The sequence below is a fragment of the Hippopotamus amphibius genome, chromosome 2 (genome assembly GCF_030028045.1).
Source record: "Hippopotamus amphibius kiboko isolate mHipAmp2 chromosome 2, mHipAmp2.hap2, whole genome shotgun sequence".
NCBI classification, from domain to species: Eukaryota; Metazoa; Chordata; class Mammalia; order Artiodactyla; family Hippopotamidae; genus Hippopotamus; species Hippopotamus amphibius.
Window position 1 is genome coordinate 178,454,508 of NC_080187.1, and position 23,513 is coordinate 178,478,020.

The window sequence follows — 23,513 nt, forward strand, 5'->3', positions numbered from 1 at the left end:
AAGCTCAGAGAAGCCCATTCTGTGAAGAATACTTTTGCAGATGTGAAAATTACCAGTAGAGCATTCTGTACCATCTTCGTGACTAGACTTCTACTTGTGAGCTGGAATAGCACCTTTGTTTCAGGGGCTTTGTTTCCATGTAGCTCCATTAAAATAGGCATTTTTTATATAAATTTATTTATTTACTTATTTATTTATTGGCTGTGTTGGGTCTCCGTTGCTGTGCGCAGGCTTTCTCTAGTTGCAGCGAGCGGGGGCTACTCTTGGTTGCAGTGCATGGGCTTCTCAATGCGGTGGCTTCTGTTGTTGCAGAGCACTGGGTTCTAGGCACATGGGTTTCAGTAGCTGTGGCACGTGGGCTCAATAGTTGCAGCTCGCAAGCTCTAGAGAGCAGGCTCAGTCGTTGTGGCACACGGGCTTAGTTGCTCTGCAGCATGTGGGATCTTCCTGAACCAGGGATCGAACCCGTGTCCCCTGCATTGGCCGGCAGATTCTTAACCATCGTGCAACCAGGGAAGTCCCATAGGTGTTATTTTTTAATTGGTTAATTATGATTATTTACGCTCCTCACGTCATTACTTATGGTAGTAATCGTAAGATTGCTTCTTTGGAATTTTATTGGGTTTTAAAATCTAAAGAAAAGCCTGCATGAACTATTCTATCATCATAAAGCTATAGGGGAAGAAATGTAAACTACATTTTGGAACTACAACCCTTGGAGGAATTTTCTCCTTCTGCAGAGGCAGCCCCTTTGGCCACACCCTGGTAGGCAACCACAGTAGGAAGTATCTGCCTCTGAGACAGGGCCAGGAGAGGGGCTCTTGAGTGGCAGATACAGATTAGGGAGCTGATGATGTCTCGGGATATGAAGGTTTACCCTGCCCAGTGGAACACATTCCACCCCTCCTCCGATCTCCCCAGAACAACTACAATACAGGTTGCAGCCTAATATCCCACTCTTGCACCCATGGTGAGACTCAACTATAAAGAATGTTTTTTTTATCTAGAATCAACTATTAAGGAAAGGCAACAAACAGCGAGTAGAAGAACTTACGCCTGAGAAAATACACTTGTAGGCAGAACAGGTCTTCAGAACATGTGTGCTCTATAATCTCAGAATTACAAGAGGCCCCCACTCCATAAAAAAGAATCTAGTAGGGAACATAAAAATGAAAGGTTTGGTTGATGAAATTTTTTAAAAATCAGTGAATGCACACAGGAGTAAAATAGACATCACTGAAGAGCAATTAGTGAATTGAAAAGTAGATCAAATCAAGGAATTTCTCTAGAGTACAGCGTAAAGAGTAATGTATGGAAAGTATGCAGAGATGTTGAGATATAGAAAATGTATTTGGAAATTTCATCTATTTAATCTAACATCTATTTAATGCAAGTCAAGAGAAGAGAGGAAGAAATACTCAAACAATGTGAGATTACTTCCTAGAAAGGAAGGAAGACATTGCATTTTTTACTGACAGAGCTCTCAGAGCAACAAAAAAATGCACACATATTTACACACCCTTCGCTCTTTCTAATCAACTTTGAGAAACAAGGATTTAGAAAAGTTCTGAGAGCTAAACAACAAACTTCTCAGCAACACTGGATATAAAAAAAAACAATGAAGCAATAAATTCAAATTCTGAAGGAAAAAAATTTTAAAGCTAGAATTCTACATTTAGCAAAACCATCATCAAAGTGAAAGACAAAAGTGAATTCTTTTGAGACACACAGAGCCTCGGAAGTTTACTCTTCATAAATCCACTCTTTGGGGCTGCACTGTTCAATAAGAAGATAAATCCAGGAAGAAGTGGAGTGGCAGAAGGTATCATGAACAAATAAATGTGTGAAAGTAAGGTTAAATATTAATTGTAAAAAATTTATTTTTGGTAACCTGGAAGTAAAATTGCAGGTGAAATCAACATGGGATATGGCATAGAGTGTGGCCATGAGGCTTAGCGGGGGGAGAAAGGAAAAGCCAGGCCACTTTTATATTGTTCTGAGTTAGGACACAGAGCTATAAATAAATGCTAGTTGCTCCAGACATTTGTGTTATGGGTGTTGAAATTTTTAAACATATTCACCAATCAGAAAGTTAAAATTAATCATTTTCAGTTAAGGAAAAATGAAACAAAGACAATTTGGTGAATCCAACAAAAAAAGTCAGGGAAGGGGGAAAAGGAAATAGCTAGAAATTTTGGTTAAAAAAAAGTACAAAAATATGGACTTCCTAGGTGGTACAGTGGTTGGGAATCCACCTGCCAGTGCAGGGGACATGGGTTCGATCCCTGCCCTAGGAGGATCCCACATGCTGCGGAGCGGCCAAGCCTGTGCGCCACAACTCCTGAAGCCTAAACTCCTAGAGCCCGTGCTCTGAAGCAGGAGAGTCCACCACAATGAGAAGCCCACACACCACAGTGAAGAGTAGCCCCCGCTCGCCACAACTGGAGAGGGCCCTTGTGCAGCAATGAAGACCCAACACAGCCAATTAAATAAATAAATAAACAAATAAATAAATTTATTAAAAAAAAAGTACAAAAATAAATATGACAGAGATAAATGCAAATACATCTGTAATCACAGTAAACATGAATGGGTCAGCCTTTACCCAGAGGCTGAAAGCTCTAACCAGGGCAGTGTAAAGGAAAAAGAAATGACACATCTAAATATAAGAGAAGACAAGACAAAACTGCCACTGTGTGCATACACTGATTATCTTTTAGGAAATCAATGCTGTTTGAACATTTCCTATCCATTTCCAAAATAAGAGGCCTGCCCCACACAATTCCAGATGATTAATGAACTAAATCTAAAAAGACAAAAGGCAAAAAATATATAAGAAAATATAGGGCAGCTTTATGACCTCAGAAGTAGAAAGGCCTTTTTTAAAATGATTTAAAAAGCAGGTGACATGAAGAAAATATTTATTAATTTGACTACTTCAAAATTAAGTTTCTAAATGAAAGATATTGTAAACAAAGTCAAAAGGCAAACAAAAGCATAAGAAAAAGTATTTGCAATATATGTCGTAAGGATTCGTACCAAAACCTGTGTGACTTGCAAAAATTACAGTGTGAAAATATGAGTTATTGGCTGTCAGTGTAACATGGTACTCTCTCTGTGAAGGACTATTTGACAGCCTCAGCTAAAATTAAAACCGTGCAGAGCTGATGAGCAATCAAGTCTTCTTCCTTCTGTCTAACTTAGAAGAATCTTGCCCATTTGCACAGGGACACTCGGAAGAAAATTTTGGAAGGATATGCTTGAGGCCAGTAACAGCAGTTGAGTCTCGGGAAGTAACGAGAATGGAAGGGATGGGGAGTGACTGAGGATGGGTGCAGGGGGCTCTCAAAGAGGAGAATGGTTATCTGCAGTGTTTAATATTTTTACAAGGAGAATGCGTATTACCTAAAGCAATTAAAAATTAATTTTTCAAAATCTTTAGGAATGGAAGTTTTCAGTTTTGCGGCATTCAGAATTAAAAGCTCTCTAGCCACAGTGAAAAGAAAAAAAGTAGCCTGTCTGTTAATACAAGGTTCCAGGTTGAGCCCAGTGTTTATGTAATCACAAATCTCTGTTATGGCACTCGCTTGCTACAATGGGAAGAGTTTTTAGATGACGATGAGGTTTACATAATGCCCTTCACATTGTGTTGATGGATTTGGGTTGGAAATTGTCTGCGTTTATCTTTAGGCATATCCATTTTAAATGTTTAAATATCTGCAATTTTTTTTGTTTAACACCGATGTGGTTGGACTTTTATTATTTAGTCCACCATTTGGAATAGCGAAATCTTTAAAAGTACATCAAAGGCAGATCATTCTTTCTAGTCCTGTTTCAAGCATGCAGAACATGGTAGGTTATGCACTTAAATTTTTAACTTCATTATATAAATGGCACTAAACCAACCGTAAAATAATTGCCAATGATAGCAACATTGTTTCACTGTGCTTTTATTCATGACCATGAGTCATTTTTCCCTCTCCAAATGAGAAGCGGTTCTTTTTTGTTTGTTTGCTTTGTTTTTTAAATTAGCTCCTAAACACCCAACTTTTGACCATATTTTTTTCTCCTGCTCTTGGAATTCTTTTTTTCTATCCATCATTATATTTCTTTAGAAAACTTGTTTAAATTTTTTTAAGGGAAGGAACAAAGCCAGCAAAGAAACAGATGTGTCCCATATAAAATATGCAATAAATCTTGTCCCACAAATTCTTTGCTCTGAACTTTCTGACAGAAACTGTCAAATATCCACTTTAATTCAGGTATAAAATGTTCACTCTGTGTCATGGCGCCAGCCACCATGTGCCAGAATCAAGTTAGTGACCAGCCATAAAACCAGCAGCATCAGCACCTTTGAAACGGGACAAGTCATCTTGGGTGAGAACGACCCTTATAAATCCACGGGGAATTAATCTCGGCTTTGCTACTATCCTGCTGCGCATTTACAATGAGCTTCTGCTCCCACACACAGCAGAAGTAGTAATGCTTTTAAAAGGAGAGAGAGAATAAGAGAGCCGTGTGTCCACCTAATGAGCTTGTCGGAGGGAAGAAGGGGGTCCATGGATCAGAAAGCAATAGCTTTTCCCCTCCCTCCTCCGGGCTCTGGAATCCCCTTGAAGAGGGCAGATCCCAGCCTCAGTTGCACATGTGCGGCTCTTCTTCAGCTTGCATTGCCTGGCTTCCTAGCTCATGTGAAACCAATCTCCCCGAAGCGCAATCACAAGAAATGACCTCAGCTTCATAAATCACTCTTATCATCCCGCAGGAGGAGGCAATGCCATGGTTTTTCTCCAGTAAAACATTTCAAGCCTCTGGTTTCATGATCTCTCTCTCTCTCTTCTTTTTTTCTCCTTCCTGAAATCAGCTTCATGCCATTGGCACGCCTAGCTTCAGGCTCCCACCTAAGGGAGACAGTGGCACTTCTCTAGCTGACCAGATATTTGAACATTTCCCCCTCTCTCGGATGTGCAGGGAGACCTCTTTCCTATGAGGTGTGTGTAGCTGGTTTGTCATATGCGCAGAGGCCTCTTGCTTGCTTCCAAGTATGTACTGACCCTCAATATTTTTTCCTGTTGAGAATATTTTCTTTATCCCGTATTTTCCAAATGCAGAGCAGGTATATTAGGTTTAAGCACAGTGGACAGAAATTTTAACTCATTTTGCAGCATTCATCATGATTTTAATACTGTGGCTATCTAAAACATTTCTCTACTAAGCCACAAAAAGAGGAAGACTGAAGGGTAAAGCAATGCATTATTTCCAAGTTGAATCAAAAGATAAAAATCTGCTTTAATTATACATTTAATTACACTATTAAATATTTCAGCAGTGCTTCATAACCAAGCATTTTTCTCCTATAAGATCTCACTTGAGAAATACTGTCAGAAGGTTATTTTGAAATATTATCTTGGGTTTCTAGAAAAGTATTTTCTTTTATTTGAATAGTTTCCTTACCTGCTCTGGAATAAAGACTTATTTTTCAACAATTATTTTCAATAATTATAAATTACCTATAAAAGTATTCATTTAAAAGTTTACCTGTGCTTTGACACATTAAATGAAAAAGCAAGCAACTGAATTATATATTCAATATGATCTCAACTATATAAAAAAGCATAAATGAGTACATGTGATCATAAATATATACCTACATTTATGGAAATGAATCAGAATATCAGTAGAGGCCATTACTTAGAGGAAGACTTATGCACTATTTTTATTTTCTTATTTCTTTTTTTCCCTCAAATATCCAAATGTTCTTCAATGAGGATTTATTAATTTAAAATTTGGGAAAATATAAAGATTTGTTTAAAAACAACAGAAAGGAGGGTGACAATTATTGTCAAACGTTGACTCTAGAGCAGTCACCTGGGATTCTGTGACCCTCACCCTCAGCACTTTCACCTCAGCAGCCTTATAAGCAGCATGGTCAGTCTTAAAACCTGGCCTCGTGTCTTTGTTTCCTTTGACTGACTCTGATAATGGTCACTTGTGCTCATAGTCCTTCTGTGTAACTTTTACAGGCAGGACAAGTTAAATGTGCTTTAATATGGAAAAATATCTTCTACAGTATCTCCTTAGGGAACCCCAGTTCTCCCAGTATTTTCTCTTCTTGGAAACATTCCAAGAAACAGACTATTGCTGTTTCCCAAGAAATAGATTATTGCTTACCTTCCCTGCACCTAGATTCTTGGTAATATCACAACTGCTGAAGTTATGGTAGTTCTTGGGTACCACTTATAGTGCATCAGTTTAAATCCCCAGCTAGAACAAATTCTTGACCACATGAAAGAAAAGTAAATAAGAAAGGATTTTGATATTCAAAGCAATAGCAGATAGCAGGGAAGTGAGCCTTTTTTCAGCTACTGTCACCCTGTAAATGCAGTTTCCTAGTGCACTTAGCTTTGCCAAGGTTCTCAAAGAAGACTGGTTTAAGAGTAGCAGTGGGTGTTCTGTGATGATTTACCAGACATTCTGGTGGCCCATTCATGTGTATAACTAAACATCTAAGCACTTATTTTTCTAGAGGGAGAGCTTCTATTATTTAACAAACATCCTTTTTTTTTTTTTTGCTATAAAGATGTCTGAGGTTTCATATAAATAAATCTAAACGAAGAAGAAATTTCTTTTCTAAAGGTATGGATGCTATGTTATATTTTATCTGATATATGAGTTTGGCTTTTTTTCCTCTCTTTTTTTTTGATTAGTCCTAAGCTATTAAGATCTCTGACCATGCATAACAGCTTTTTGTCCAAGTTTTATTCTTTAAAATATGATTAAAACCACTCATCATATTGGATATATTTCTGGACAGTTCATAAAAATATTTAGAGATGGTAGAATTTCACATTTGTATATGTGTGTGTATAAGGTATAAATAAGTGACTTTAATGTACAATGCATGGTGACTATGCATTTAAATTTAACTTATTCACTCAAATGTTTGTTTTTCAGTTATAACTTCTTATTTCTCTAATTTCCCACTCTGTAGTGATATGACAGTTTTATTTTTTTAAAATCATTCCTAGGGTGTTATATTCTTTTTTTATTTTAATATCTTTTTTTTTTTAATCTTGGCTGCGATGGGTCTTAGTTGCCGGACACAGGATCTTTAGTTGCGACATTTGGACTCTTAGTTGCGGCATGCGTGTACAATCTAGTTCCCTGACCAGGGATAGAACCTGGGCCCCCTATGTTGGGAGTGTAGAGTTTTACCCACTGGACCACCACGGAAGTCCCGACAGTTCTACAGTTTTTAAGTAGGAACCTATAAAGAATAACAACGTGGAAGAGTGGAAACTAAACTTGAGTAAGGGAACAAGTTCTTTTTTCCCCCAAACTAGCTGTAGAACCTTAGGCAAGTCCCTTATTTTCAATGTGCTGTGCTGCTGCTTCCAAATAGCATCTATTGTTCCTTTATCTGATTATACTGTGATGCAGATTCTTAAAAAAAATTAAAAACAGAGGGAAAACAACCTATCAACAAGAGAGGCAGAAGTAGCAACTGTAGTATTACCCTCTGATATTTTTAATAGATTGCGTTATTTATTTCTGTGATATACATTTTAATATAATTTTAGTCACAACATATTTACTGCTTTATGTTCTGAATATTTTCGCTTGTAACCGTGTCATAGCTTTTTTGCATGATATCCTTTGAAAGCATGATTCTGAGTGTTTGGATCTACTACATTTGCTTCAGATCTTTGGGGAGTTGGACTACAAATGTCACTAAAGAAAAAACAGGATGTTCAATTATTCAGACAGGTCTCTTGGGAACCCAAGAAAAGTCGAACAAACAAGCGTCATTTGGATGAGTAATTGCCCTGGTGGTGATAGTAATGATTGTAATAATTGACGTTTACTAAGCCAATGTGCCAGGTGCAATGGCTGAGTACCTTACAAATGTCTCATTTAATTATTACAACAGTGGTCTGATACAGGTCCTATTGCCACCTCCATTTATAGGTTAGAAAACCCATTCTTATCCAAGTTAAATAATTTGCCCAAGGCCAACAGCTAATAAGTAAAACAATGTGAAGCTTCAGCTCCACTGTTATCCACAATATAGAACCCACCTGATATGTGCATTGAAGCGGTTAAATGATGTATGTAAATCCCTTGGCACACAATGAAGATGCTTCAGTGAATGTTCATCTTCATCACCATCATCACTGCCACCACTAGCCAGTTGTATTAAACTGCTTCCTCAGCAGCTGGTCAGCCAGTGGATTGACTGTCCCTGGATCCCACTAGCTGTGGCTGGTGGGCTGAAGGGGTCACCGTCCTGTATACTGTGCATAAAATCCAGTGTTTATTTATTCATTTATTTATTATCCTCCTGTTTAACTTAGGTCACTTTTAAACTGTAGCGTGAGAGGCTTACTAAGTAATTTCTGAGGTTTCTCATTGCTCCAGGGTTCTTAAGTGTAAGGTTTCTTTTGTCTAGTATACAGATGGACACGTTGAAGTACAAAGAATCAAGTGTTGTCTCTTAAGTACATGGATAGTCATCAAAAGAAGTTATGGGAAACCCAAAGAAGCCAACTGGTGAACTTTTCCCCCCAATTTGTTAATGTGGGCTTAAAGAAAGATTTGTTGAAAACCAAGTATTAAAATGCTATGAAATACACAGACAAATAAATGAGGCCCTTGCTTTTGAGTGCACTACTTTTAAATCAGAGAGAAAAATGAGCATGGAACCTGTTACCACTTTGCTCATGAACCGGCTTACAAATTCAACCTAGCAGCTGCTTTTGTAGTCATTCTTGCCAATTAATGGAGCAAAAAGTCATTGATTTATTAGCGCTAAGCTTATAGTCTTAATTTTGAATACAAAATTAAACACAAACATTCACATAGTCTGGATCTTCCCAAAATTATGCACCTTTAGGCTAGTGATAATACCAAAATAGGACAGAGTGGTTTGGGAAAGGAGATCTTCCAATATTAGTATACCTGCAGTTTGTCACCAAATGGTTATTTAGAGCCTTGAGACTCTGGACCCCATTGTCTTTGAAATTTCACCAAGGTTCTTGATGAAACAAAATAGGGGCAGCCTCTTTTACAAAGCTAACTTCTTTGCAATTCCTAATATTTCCTAAATGATGATTCATTTGGTGTCTGCTCCCTGAACGAGGAGCCCACAGATGGAGTTCACTATTCCCCCCGACCCCTAAAAAAATTCTAAAGCATTGTAGAAGGTCTGAGCCTTCCCGTTGGGAATGAGGTGGCAGGGAGACAAGTAGACACTATAGGAAACAGGATTTATGTATAACTGTTCTCTAAGTAAAAGTCATATTTTATATATATGCTTGTTTAGAAATATCTATGAAAAATAACTAAGAAAAAACATCTTTACAAAAGACACGTCACTTCTATTCATGCTGATAAGTTAAAGGTATGTATGGGCCTCAAAGATGCAATAACGTGGAGAATCTCAGGCCCTGTTTGAGAATGCAACCACCTGACTCCCATTAATGTTAATGAGCCTCTCACAGATCTTTCTAAAATCTTACCCCCATGGTCTGTTTTAAAGCATCAAGAGTCAGGAAATTTGGAATGAAAGCTGAAATTCCATCTTGGCACTTCCTCTCTGATGTATATATTCCTATGGAAAATGTGCAGTACAGTGCAGCCCCAATATACCACCTTGGTGTTTGAGAATTCTGGAGAAAAACACTGCCCGCCTTGGGAAGCAGCAGGGCGCATTGGAAATATATTGGATTATGAGTCAAGAGACCAGGATTCTGCTACTATTAATGTGACCCAGGAAAGTAACTTCACCCACTCGGGTACCCATTTTCTCATTTCTATAAAATTAAATTGTTGGACTAGGTTGTAGCTAGGTTATAGATGATACTGTCTTATCAACTTTCTCAAATAATTGCATCTGTATCACCTTGAAACCCAAAAAATTGCTGTGTACAGATAGTTGTACAATCTTGAGGGACTTCACTAAACTACAGAGAAGCAGAGGAAAAAAGGTGGTAGAATATTAGCAGCTAGTTAAATGGTTAAACGAGCAGAATTCTTTCTAAGCCTAAAGTTGAGTACGACACTCAATATTGTGAGTGGGTGAAAGACTTCTCTATTGGGGCAAAAGTCTCATCTAAGGTGGAGATATATTGGGAAAAAAAGAAGTGTCATAAAATGTTCACATTTCAGTTGTGAATGGTGGATAAATTTACTTCATTGAGATCCCAGTGATACTCGTAACCTGATTACTTTCTAGAATTGTGAATGGATAAAGTGTTTACTTTTGCAGTAGTTACTCTAGAGAAGAAACCAGATGCATAATCCAATGAACACTTAGATTTATACTGTGGTCTGTTAAACTGTACTCATCACCTATACAAACAATTATTACAGTCACCATAGAATATAAAAGAATGGTATAATTCTTTCCATTGTATAACCAAGGAGATTTTTCTAATTCAAATTATTATTCCAGTATGATGTTTTATGAGGTGTGTGAATATTATTATGTCTGGGTTTAGTAATACTAAAATGTAAATGACTTAAGATCATAAGTCATCTGCTAGCTTCATTTCATCAAGACTGACTCTTTTCCAGCCATTGATAGGAGAATTAAGCCCTATTGCCCAAAGGGCACCATTGTATGTAATGAGTTTGCATATCGCTGTGCATCTAGAATGGTAGTACTCGGCTTCCCTGGTGGTGCAGTGGTTAAGAATCTGCCTGCCAATGCAGGGGACACGGGTTCGATCCCTGGTCCCAGAAGATCCCACATGCCACAGAGCAGCTAAGCCCGTGCACCACAACTACTGAGCCTGCACTTTAGAGCCCGCAAGCCACAACTATTGAGCCCACGTGCCACAACGACTGAAGCCCCGCGTGCCTAAGCCCATGCTCCGCAACAAGAGAAGCCACCACAATGAGAAGCTCTTGCATCGCAACGAAAAGTAGCCCCCACTCACCACAACTAGAGAAAGCCCACGAGCAGCAACAAAAACCCAACACAGCCAATAAATAAATAAATAAATTTATGGAATGGTAGTACTTATGTGCATATGAGGTGGACAGGGGAGACTGAGAAAATATCAGTAGTTGCTCAAATCACTTTCCATGTTCTGCCATTCAAATGAAGAACCTTGGTTGAGAAAGGCCCCATGTGCCCAAGTTAGGTGATACCACTATTTTGCTTTCCTTTTATGCCCATAAAAATATTCAGATTTAGTTATAAAAGCAACTGAAAATAGCAGATCAAACTGATGAAAAAGATGAGATCTGGCAAGACTGATTGAACACAAGAGGATCCCAGCTCAAACATAAGCCTGAGGGTTAGACTAGGTGACTTTTCACACTTCTTTTATCTGGGTCCCTTTGATTTTATGACCCGCAAGACCTCTTCAAAGTCTTTTGATCCAATGTCTTTTACTTGGTACTTTCATCAAAAGTCTGAGTTTTCTGATTCATTTTAGCCTTAGACAGGTGACCTGGAAATCAAATTATACACAAATAGTGGGAACCTTGAGACCATGCCTTTACACAACTTCACACTAGTTTACACAGCAAATCTCACAGATGGTCTCTTATGCACTTCACCTTTACTGTCCAGCTAGACCTCTGCAAATGTAAACTGTGACAGACCAAAAATGATCATGCTTCTAATTAATCACAACTAAAAACGCTCACAAAATAGGAAGACTAAGAGGATCTCATCCTCCATGGGCAAGCATACCAAGAGAAAAAATGTAAGGGTGAGACCTCCCCGTAACTCAGTAATTCCATATATTTATATTTTCCCCTCTCTAATAAATGTTAAAAAGTCATCCCTCTTTTCCAGCGTCAGTGTGCTGTTGCCTCTGTGGGCGAAAGCATTCTTTTCTCCTGGAAGGTGCACGGCGGGGCGATGTTCTAAGAAATGAAACATGACTGCCGTGCTCACATCAGATGGATAGCACATGAAGTGGAGTGCGGTCCCTTTGTTTCCTTATTAGCATCACCAGCTCCTCTATTTGTAGAGCTGTAATAAAAACAGCTTCTTTACTGTGTGTCCTGTTGGTTTATACCATCCATGTCAGGTCCATAAACCATGGTATATTAAAGTGTAATAGACTGTGTAAAGAACACTAGGAAGATATTCCAGCCTCTATCCCTTCCCCTCATTTCACAATTTACTACCTCCCAGATGGGCATCCATAAGTATGACTTAATTATGCTTGGCATAAAACCCCCACTTTCTTTGAAGAGTGACCTCCTCCTTCTGCCACTTTCAGTGCATGAATGCCACCCTCTTGAGGATAAAACTTTGGATATCTCAGTACATCTAGATGATGAGTGTTCTTAGTCTATTTTCTGGAAATGTCATTTTACTTATAAAACCTTTACATTTTTTGTAATTACTATATTCAGAAAATTCAGTCTGATATAAATGAAACTCAAGGGTTAATGTTATTTATGCCTGTGATATATCAATCGAAATAATGTCAATCTAAAACAGGATATGTTGTAACAGGATGAAAAATAGTGCTTTCTTACTCTTTGATTCTACTGGACTCTTTGATTTTGCTGCAAAAAGAAAATGGAAGATTAGAAATTGCTGTGCCGGGAAATGGGCTCTGGTCCGCCAATGGGGAGATAGTGAGCAGGGAGTGTATTTTCTTAGTGTGGGTCCCTTTCTGTCAGTGTATCCATCTGTCAGATAAATGGAGTACCTACTAGGTGTTAGTTGAGAGAAACTCTATGAAGTAGATTTGGTCGCCGTCCTCAAGAAGCACAGAGTTTGGTAGAGTAAGCAGACTGCCAGCCAGTGATCCTAGTATCATGTCGCACGTTTGTGAACACAGTGCTGTTAGAGCTGCTCAGAAAGAGCACTCACCACGCCATGGAGGAGGGGCCCATGTGGAGGGCTTCACAGGGGAGGTCATTTTAAAGCTCAGTTTTTGAAGAAAGAAAAGACATTTACAGTGGGGGTGTATTGGGAAGGAGAAAGGCAGAGGAGGAAGCATTCAAAGCAGAGGAAACAGTTTTCCCAGCACCACTTATTGAAGGGACTGTTTTTTCTCCATTGTGTGTTCTTGCCTCCTTTGTCATAGATTAATTGACCATAAAGGCATGGGTTTATTTCCAGGCTCTCAATTTGGTCCCATTGATCTCTGTATCTGTTTTTGTGCCAGTACTACACTCTTTTGAGTACTGTAGCTTTGTAGAATTGTGAAGTCAGGGATCGTGATTCCTTCAGCTCTGTTCTTGCCTCTCAAGATTATTTTGGCTACTTGGGGTCTTTTGTATTTCCATACAAATTTTAAAATTATCTGTTCCAGTTCTGTGAAAAAATGCCCTTGGTATTTTGATAGGGGTTGCATTGAATCTCTAGATTGCCCTGAATAGTACAATCATTTTAACAATATTCTTTCGGTCCAAGAACATGGTATGTCTCTCCCCATCTGTTTGTATCGTCTTCAGTTTCTTTCATCAGTGTCTTACAGTTTTCTGAGTACAGATCTTTTACACCTTTGGGTAGGTTTATTCTTAGTATTTTATTCTTTTTGATGTGATTGAAAATGGGATTGTTTCCTTAATTTCCCTTTCTAATAGCTACACATAAAAGAATGAAATTAGAGCATTTTCTCTCACTGTATTAAGAAATAAACTCAAAGTGGATTAAAGACCTAAATGTAAGACCAGAAACCATAAAACTCCTAGAGGAAAACATAGGTAGCACACCCTTTGACATAATTGTAGCAGTATCTTTTTGGATGTCTCCCAAAGCAAAGGAAATAAAAGCAAAAATAAATAAATAGGACCTAACTAAACTTCAAAGCTTTTGCACAGCAAAGGAAACCTACTTAATGGGAGAAAATATTTGCAAGTGATATGACGGATAAGGGGTTAATATCCAAAATATATAAACAGCTTATACAACTCAACATTAAAAAAAAAAAACAACCCAATTGAAAAATGGGCCAGAAGACATGAATAGACATTTTTCCAAAGAGGACCTGCAGGTGGCCAATAGGCACATGAAAAGATGCTCAACGTTGCTAATCACCGGAGAAATGCAAATCAAAACCAACACTGAGATATCACCTCACACCTGTCAGAATGGCTATTGCCAAAAAGACCGCAAACAACACAGTGTTGGTGAGGATGTGGAGAAACAGGAACCCTAGTACACTGTTGGTGGGAATGTAAATTGGTGCGGTCACTGTAGAAAACAGCATAGAGGTTTCTCAAAAAACTAAATATAGAGCTATATTTATAAAATTATCAATCAGTTTCTTTCTCTCCTCAGAACTGAGTAAAACAGGCTGAAACAACAAACAAAATAACTTAGGTCAGACATAGGGAACATCCTCCTATGGAAGAGCCTTAGGGTAAGGACATTAACTTTGTGAGTAAAATGGGAAAACAGTGAGGTTTTGAGCAGAGGACACCTGATCTGACATGATCAGGAGGAAAATTATGATCACAAGGAAAATTATCATCTACTGAGAATGGTTGTTGACATTCTTAAGTAAGAAAAGAACATTTTGCTTGAAATTTTGTATTATTCACCCCAAAGTCAGAGAGCTGGAGCGATGGCTCCTAGTACTTGCTTCTAGCCAATCAGTAATAAATGGCAGCCATCCATGAGAGCCTGGCGTGTGTTTGTCCCTGTGTTCGTCTCTCACGTTCAGTGTGTCCAATAGTTACAACCACCTTGTAAGATAAACCTTACAACTCCAAATTTATCGATGGGGCTCAGTACAGTTACGTTGACTTCCCCAAGATCTTTCTGTTAATAAGCGCAGAGCAGAAATTCAACCCAGGCCACCTGCTGTAAAGCTCAAGCGCTCTTCGCTCTGCTACACCTGTATTTAACTTGGCCAAAGCAGCCATCCCGCTGGAAGCTTGAATCCCCAGCAGCCTCTACATGACATGGAATCATCGAAGACCTCACTGCAATGATGCTGATTCAACCAAGCACTGTGCCCTTTTCATGTAGCCCTCATAACTATGTGGGAGGTAGGTGTTATTGTTTTCCAGAGGAGGGGACTGGAACACAGGACACGTGCAACTTGTCCATGACATTTAAGTGGCAGGGCTGGGCTTAAAACTTGGCCTTTAAGTATCTTGAGCTCTGACTTGTGTTCCTTGGGCCCACAACCATTGAATAGAAAGGGCCATTTCTGTTTCACTTGGTAGGCCACAGTACTTATGAATTTCAGAATTGTTATCGTGGGCGATTTTATGATAACTAATGAGACAGTGGCCATCAAGTGAACCAGGAAACAAAATGCCAAGACATTAAACATTTACACAAAATCAAATGGCCTTTATTCAGTAAAGGCTGCATTAAGTAAAATCCATATAAATATCTCTTAAACAAAAAACACCTGAAGAAGCTGTGTTGCTTTCTCTCTGTGACATAGAATTGTGAGAAATATTGTTCTTTAATGGAGAAAATTAAAATGTAAGAAACTCAACACAGTTCTATCAGTGACAGAGAAACTGTAGTATGCTGTAGGCAGGTCAGCAAGCAAACTTACCTATCCACTCTGCTGGCCCCTCCAGTAAATCACCATCATCACAGTGTATACCTCGACTTGATCAAGAACTTGGGAAGACAGAATTGATGTTAAGCAAAATGTCTCATTTTTAGTACTATGGTTTGTTTTTCTTATTTCCTTATTATCTTAAACCGTGAGACTATCATCATTCTAAGCAGCTCTTTTATTCCCCTGATTTGAAAAATAATTTGTTGCGACAATGAAACAGCTTCTTGCAAAAGAAAGAGAGCAAAGCAAGATCGGGGATGCCTGTTATTTCTCCATCTCCCTAGTGCTGTGTCAGTATCTGACAACACCTCCAAACCTACGCTCCTAGAAGCCTACCCACCTCCCTATCCTACACCTAGTACCAAATCTAAACTGAAAAAGAAGCATGTATATACTCTATCCATGGGATTGTAGAATAGAAAACTAAGGATATCCCATACATGGATTCAGGGCCACTACTCGTCCTATTTGTAGGGTAAGGACAGTTTCTATCTAAGACATGCCATCTTCAATTTAAACATAGTCTCCCCCTTTGTTTTTAAATAAATTTATTTGTTTGTTTGTTTGTTTGTTTGTTTATTGGCTGTATTGGGTCTTCGTTGCTGCTTTCTCTAGTTGTGGAGAGCAGGGGCTACTCTTCATTGTGGTGTGCGGGCTTCTCAGAGCAGTGGCTTCTCTTGTTGCGGAGCATGGGCTCTAGGCACGCGGGCTTCAGTAGTTGTGGCACATGAGTCAATAGTTGTGGCTCGCGGGCTCTAGAGCCCAGGCTCAGTAATTGTGGTACAGGGGCTTGGTTGCTCTGCTGCACGTGGGATCTTCCCAGACTAGGGAATATCTCGAACTCCTGTCCCCTGCATTGGCAGGTGGTTTCTTAACCACTGTGCCACCACGGAAGTCCTGTCTCTCCCTTTTTGTGCCTGGGACCTCTGTGGCATGTTCTGGCTGCATATGCACCCCTAATTCAGTAACCCATGTAGAGTCTCCTATAGGCAACAATCCGTGCTCTGGAAATTTTTTCTTTTTTTGCTACCCCTCATCAAAAATTATTTACACTGCATCTTATTCTCTCAGGTTTAATTGTCTACCTTCCCCTAGAATGAAAGTTCTTTAGGGGCATTTGTCTGCTTTCTTTACTGGGGACCCCATGCACCTAGAACAGGGTCTGGCACATGGAATGAAAGAACAGACCCACCTATGTCATGATGTCTGTAGCTACCAGAACTTGCAGAGCCAGATATGGCCAACGGGAATGTGACCTTTGTCCTACAGACTGTTTGAAACATCTTTTTAAGGTTGAGAACATATGTTTAAAATCCTAGCATCTCTGAAAAGGTGGACAATCAGGTAGCAGTGGCCAGTGCCTTCCCTCCCTTGAGTAGGGACTAGCCTTCCCATTTCTCTCCCACTCCCTGATGGCTTCCCTGTGCTGAGACTGTGTCACTTCCAGTACTGAGAAGCTAGGGATAGAACTGTAGAATATTAAGATTCTTAACACTTGGCCTACAATTACCTTATTTGTTGGTAATGTTAGAATTTGAGTTTGTGACTCCAGTCTTTAAACATTTTCCTTCTAATTAAGGTCTTTTGTTTTGCTTAAAGCATTGTGAGGACTTAAAATGTATAATGACATGTTTGGAAATTTCACACATTGTGGCAGGAGAAATATTTTAGGCTGGTGGAGCTTCGAGGTCACACCAGGGAGGTGGCTGCCTTTTCTGTCTGTACACAGGCCCTTGGCCTAGGAAGACTTGAGATCTCTAGGTTCTTCTCCTTTTCCTGCAGGCTCTTGTCCCCCAAACCCTCAGAGGTTCTGCAGTATGCACTGCCTCTTAGTAATACCTCTTTTTACATTTGAATGCTGTTTTTTCCCCAAATAACCATGTTCATAGCACTATTGCACAATCTTAATCTGATGCTTAATTCAGTTTGGAAAGGGTATTGCTCATCAGTAAATTTATATGCAATGACGTGTTGACCACAGTCTGCTTAGCACCGAGTGTAAGTAGCCAGTTAGAAACACCTGGTGACAGAGAACAACAGCTGTGCTCCAGGAAGATCACCCAGGCCTTAAAGGCATTTTCCCCTTTGTTTGGCCATGCGCATAATTAATAATCACTGGATAAGAACAAACCACTGGTTTGTTTCACATTTGGGGGAACTTGGTAGCCGATGAGAGACATAAGTCACTTCCCTGTATTTGATCAACTGAGAACCCAAATAATTCACAGAGGTTCCTGCTAGGAGGATGGGGGGAAATCATAGCACAAAAGATGGCAATGGCTATGACTTTACCTAAAATGATGTAATTATCCAAGCCAAATCATTTTAATATAAAAAAATTTTGTTGAAATTTACTGGACTTAGAGATAATAGTATACACCTTTAGCCTGACGTTCTTCTTGAGCCTGTGTTCATATTCTGAATATAAAGTTTTATGTTTAGGGAACTTAGTATCTCTCTGTTTAAGCAACCATTGTCCAATATATACATTTTTAGCTAAAATAATTTATTTAATATGTAGGCACTTTTCCATGTTTAAGGCACAACAGAAAACAGACCAGATGAAGGGGCTGCTCTCCTGAAGTTTCCATTCAATGTTGTATAATAAACAAAAGAGTACATGGATAGTCTGTCAGGTAGATAGAGGCTATGGCAGGGGGAGGGGATGCATGGCAAGGGACGATCTTTAATTTAGCGGGATCAGGGAAGGTGCTGTTTGAGCTGAGATCTAATGGAGTGACGGACCCAGTCATGCAGAGACTGTGGGCAGGGTGCCCCAGGCAGGAGGAATGGCAAATGCAAAGCTCCCCAGTGCGCACGTTCAGTGTGCTCCATCAGCCCGCTGGCCAGCCAGGCTGGAAAAGAATGAGTGTTGAAGAAGGAGGTGGTGTCACAGAGGAGCCAGGGGACAGACTGGCAGGGCCTCTGAGCCATTGTGAAGACTTCAGAGGTTGTGAGCAGGGGAGTAACTTGACAAAATTTACATTTTAACATCAGTGATGAAGTGAATGATGATGAGGTGCTAATAATACCCGTCACGTCACTTATGGAGCATGTCTTAGGTGCTGAGGGCTTTACATGTATTGTCTCATTTAATCTTTATAACAGCTATATGATGGTAGTCTCTGTGGCTGTGCTCACAGGAAAGATGAGGCCGTAAGTACACAGTTGATCATGAGTAACTTGCCTAGTCACACAGGTGGTACATGGCAGAGCTAGGGTTAATTAAACAGTGATGTTTTTAAATCCTTTAATACCTTTCATGACGTATCACAACATAGGCCCTAGATTCAATTGATTTTCTTTTCCCATTCATTTTGCATCATTGTAGCCTTAAATGAATTTTTAAAAAAAGATTTTTTTGTTGTTGAAGTATAGTTGATTTACAAAGTTGTGTTAATTTCTGCTCTACAGCAAAGTGCCTCAGTTATATATATGTATACATTCTTTTTTATATTCTTTTCCTTTGTGTTTACCACAGGATATTGAATATAGTTCCCTGTGCTATATAGTAGGACCTTGTTATTTATCCATGCTATATATACTAGTTTGTGTCTGCTAATCCCAAACTCCCCCTCCATCCCTCATCCATACCCCTCCCCAACCCCTCCCCCTTGGCAACCACGTGTCTGTGAGTCTGTTTCTGTTTCATAGATAAGTTCATCTGTGTCATATTTTAGATTTCACATGTAAGTGATATCATATGGTGTCTGTCTTTCTCTTTCTGACTTACTTCACTTAGTATGACAATCTCTAGGTCCATCCATGTTGCTGCAAATGGCATTATTTTATTCCTTTTTATGGCTGAGTAATATTCTATTGTATATATGTATCATATCTTCTTTCTCCATTTATCTGTTGATGGACATTTAGGTTGTTTCCATGTCCTGGCTACTGTGAATTGTGCTGCTATGAACATCAGGGTGCATGTATCTTTTTGAATTATAGTTTTGTCCAGATATATGCCCAAGAGTGGGATTGCTGGATCATATGGGAACTCTACTTTCAGTTTTTTGAGAAACCTCCATACTGTTTTCCATAGTAGCTGCACCAACTTACATTTCCACAGTGTAGGAGAGTTCTCTTTTCTCCACACCCTCTCCAGCATTTATTTGTAGACTTTCTAGTGATGGCCATTCTGACTGGTGTGAGGTAGTTTTGATCTTTGATTTTATTGTAGTTTTTATCTTTTCATGTGCCTGTTGTCCATCTGTATGTCTTCTTTGGAGAAATGTCTTAGGTCTTCTGCCCATTTTTTGATTAGGCTACTTGTTTTTTTGTTGTTGAGTTGTATGAGCTGTTTGTATATTTTGGAAAGTAAGCCCTTGTTGGTCACATCTTTTGCAAATATTTTCTCCCATTTTGTAGGTTGTCTTTTTATTTTGCTTATGGTTTCCTTCACTGTGCAGAAGCTTGTAAGTTTTGATTTGGTCCCATTTGTTCATTTTTGCTTTTATTTCTATTGCCTTGGGAGACTGACCTAAGAAAACATTGGTACGATTTATGTCAGAGAATGTTTTGCCTGTTATTTCTTCTAGGAGCTTTATGGTATCATGTCTTATATTTAAGTCTTTAAGCCATTTTGAGTTTATCTTTGTGTATGGTGTGAGGGTGTGTTCTAACTTCATTGATTTGCATGTGGCTATCCAGCTTTCCCAATACCATTTGCTAAAGAGACTTTTTCCTATTGTATATCCTTGTTTCATTTGTTGAAGATTATTTACCATCAGTGTGTGGGTTTATTTCTGGACTCTATTCTTTTCCATTGATCTATATGTCTGTTTTTGTATTGTACCAATACCATGCTATTTCGATTACTGTAGCTTTGTAGTATTGTCTGAAGTCTGGGAGAGTTATGCTTTGTTCTTTTCCCTCAGAATTACTTGGCAATTCTGGGTCTTTCATGATTCCATATACCTTTTAGGATTATTTATTCTAGTCTGTGAAAAATGTCATGGGTAATTTGATAGGGATCACATTAAATCTGTAGATTGCTTTGGGTAGTGTGGCCATTTTAAGAATATTAACTATTCTAATCCAAGAGCATGGAATATCTAAATGAAAGGAATCTTAAGAACCAGAGATTAGGACTTGCTGATTTTTCTAGACCTTTTTAGGCTGTCTAGTGTAAGAGTTATATTATCATACATGACAGTATATCTTCTTTTTTATTTTATTTTTTTATTGGAGTATAGTTTCTTTACAATGTGTTAGTTGCTACTGTACAGCAAAGTGAATCAGCTATAGCTATACATATATCCACCATTTTCTGGATTTTATTCCCATTTAGGTCACTGCAGAGTATTGAGTAGAGTTCCCTGTGCTATATAGTAGGTTCTCATTAGTTACCTATTTTATACATAGTACCAATTGTGTATATATGTCAGTTCCCAACTCCCAGTTTATCCCACCCCCCCTTCCCTCTTGGTATCCATGTGTTTGTTCTTTACATCTGTGTCTCTATTTCTGCCTTGCAAATATGATTATCTATACTGTTTTTTTAGATTCCACATACATGCATTAGTATACGATATTTGTCTTTCTCTTTCTTACTTCACTCTGTATGACAGTCTCTAGGTCCACCCATGTCTCTACAAATGACCTGATTTCATTCCTTTTTATGGCTGAGTAATATTCCATTGTATATATGTACCATATCTTCTTTATCCATTCCTCTGTTGATGAAACACCTCATGCAGCTCAATATCAAAATAACAACCCAATCAAAAACTGGGTGGAAGACCTAAATAGACATTTCTCCAAAGAAGGTGTACAGATGGCCAAAAACATGTGAAAAGAGGCTCTCAACATCACTAATTATTAGAGAAATGCAAATCAAAACTGCAATGAGGTATCCCCTCACACCGGTCAGAATAGCCATCATCAAAAAAATCTACAAATAGTAAATGCTGGAGAGGGTGTGGAGAAAAGGCAACCCTCCTGCACTGTTGGTAGGAATGTAAATTGATATAGCCACTATGGAGAACAGTATAGAGGTTCCTTAAAAAACTAAAAATAGAACTACCATATGAGCCAGCAATCCCACTACTGGGCATATACCCAGAGAAAACCATAATTCAAAAAGACACGTGCACCTCAATGTTTATCTTCTGATTAGAGAGAAGAATATGTAAAAGAACCACCCCAAAATGAAACCTCGCAGTTTCCCTATGGTCCTTACAGAGCGTGGGTTCTTAATCTGTAAATTCAGAATTCTACTTCAGCATCATTGATTTCCTTAGTAATTCTAAGTGTTTTTTCAATGCATTTAAAAACATAATTCTCGGAAAAGAGACCATAGGCTTCCCTAGACCATGGGTGTAGAGACAGTGTATGCAAGGATTACAGTGAATTCCTTTGAATCTGAGCAGAACTGCTGCAAACGGTACTGGGTTTATTTTGTTGTCGTTGCTTTGGGGGCAGGGGGAGGGCTGAGCACATGCCAAGGCTCACAAAGAGGCCACCTATAGCTAGGGTGACCACATGATCCTATCTGGCCAGGATTGTTACAATTTAAGCCTTTGTCCAGTGTAGCTAGTAATATCCCCTCTTTCAAAAGTATCCCAAAGAGAACCATGAATTATATGGCCACCATTGCTATAGCTGTTATCAAAAAAGCAGCGGTAGTGGATGTAGTGAATTGAGTACAATGGCCAGGACATGTGGTAGGGGGTGCCAACCCCTGAATTATGACTTATTTTGATAATGAATGGGTGTAATTGAAGTTAGAAGATTACACCAAGGATATAATGGAAGAAAATGCTATGTTTTTTTGTTTTTTCTTTTGAAAATGCTGTTTTAATCATAATTATTTGTCTTTCACAGCCAAAAAAGAGCATAAAATGGAAGAAAGTCACTTGGAGAATGCACAGAAAAGGTAAGCAACTCTGAATTGGCCCCAAGTCTTTTTTTGCCTAGCCATTCTTTTTTTTATTATCAAGAACATTCACATTGCTGTGTAACAGTCAACACCAACCATCTCCAGAACTTTTTCATCTGCTCCAAAGGCAAACTCGGTACTCATTAAACTGTAATTCCCCTATTCTTTCCTTCCTTCAACCCCTGGCAACTACCATTCTGCTTCCTGTCTCTGTGACTTTGACTACTCTAGGTACCTCATGTAAGTGGAATCATACAGAATTTTTCCTTTTATGATTGGCTTATCTCACTTTGCATAATAAACGACTAGCCATTCTTTTGACCCCATCTGCTAAGACTAGGCATCCAGCAGCAATAAGAGTCTAGGGAGAGCCAGAGTGAAAGCTCCAGGAATAGGAGTGGGGAATAGTTTTCCTCAAGAAGCAGGGAATCATCCAGAAGTGACTCACCTGCCTCAGGAGTCGTGACACCATTTCCATATGTTCGCCTCTCCTCCACTACTCTGCTCCTGAACACCTTACGGATGCTGGAAACAATGGGATCCTTCTTGGTATTACAACTAGATTAAACCAGTTATTACAAACACCTAAGAGGCATATGTCTTTCCTCAGATCCTGGAGGATGTTGTAAATAAGGGACGATTGGGGAGAAGAGATTCACCTCTCTACGTGGACAGAAAAGAGGAAGAGACCTCAGAGGTCTTCTCTTCAACCTCTCACCTACCTCAGGCCTCTTCTGTGTTCTTCTTTCTCTTAACAAACACCCACGTGGAACCATCCACCTCACCTGGTAGAGCCCAGTAATCATTGGTTGTGATCCCTCATGGGGGTTTTTCTTTTTTTCAGTTTACCAGGTTAGTCATCTTGGCTCTCCCTCCCTCTTAGAAAGGTGAGGGAGAATACACTGAACCTTTCTCATATTCAGGGCTGAGAACTGTGATGAATTTTGCTGGGACCAGTTCTAAAAGTCCTGGAAAATCAAGTAAGAGATAAGGACAGGAAACAGTATATAGGGGGAAATGAGCTTTACAAATGTGTGAGGAGAGGAGTTCATTAAATGCAAGTGAACAAGCTCTAGAAGCGAACCCTTTTCCTCCCGTCTCACCACAGTTTCCAAGAGTTGTGAAGG

At 39.1% G+C, this 23,513-nt stretch overlaps 1 protein-coding gene across 1 annotated transcript in view; it reads left to right on the plus strand.

The window, feature by feature from the left end:
* FMN1 (formin 1) overlaps positions 1-23,513 on the plus strand; it is a 296,198-nt gene that overhangs the window by 244,892 nt on the left and 27,793 nt on the right. Inside the window, exon 14 of the mRNA XM_057722129.1 lies at positions 22,332-22,383. Within this exon, the coding sequence (XP_057578112.1) occupies positions 22,332-22,383 (52 nt within the window). The remainder of the gene's footprint in view (positions 1-22,331; positions 22,384-23,513) is intronic.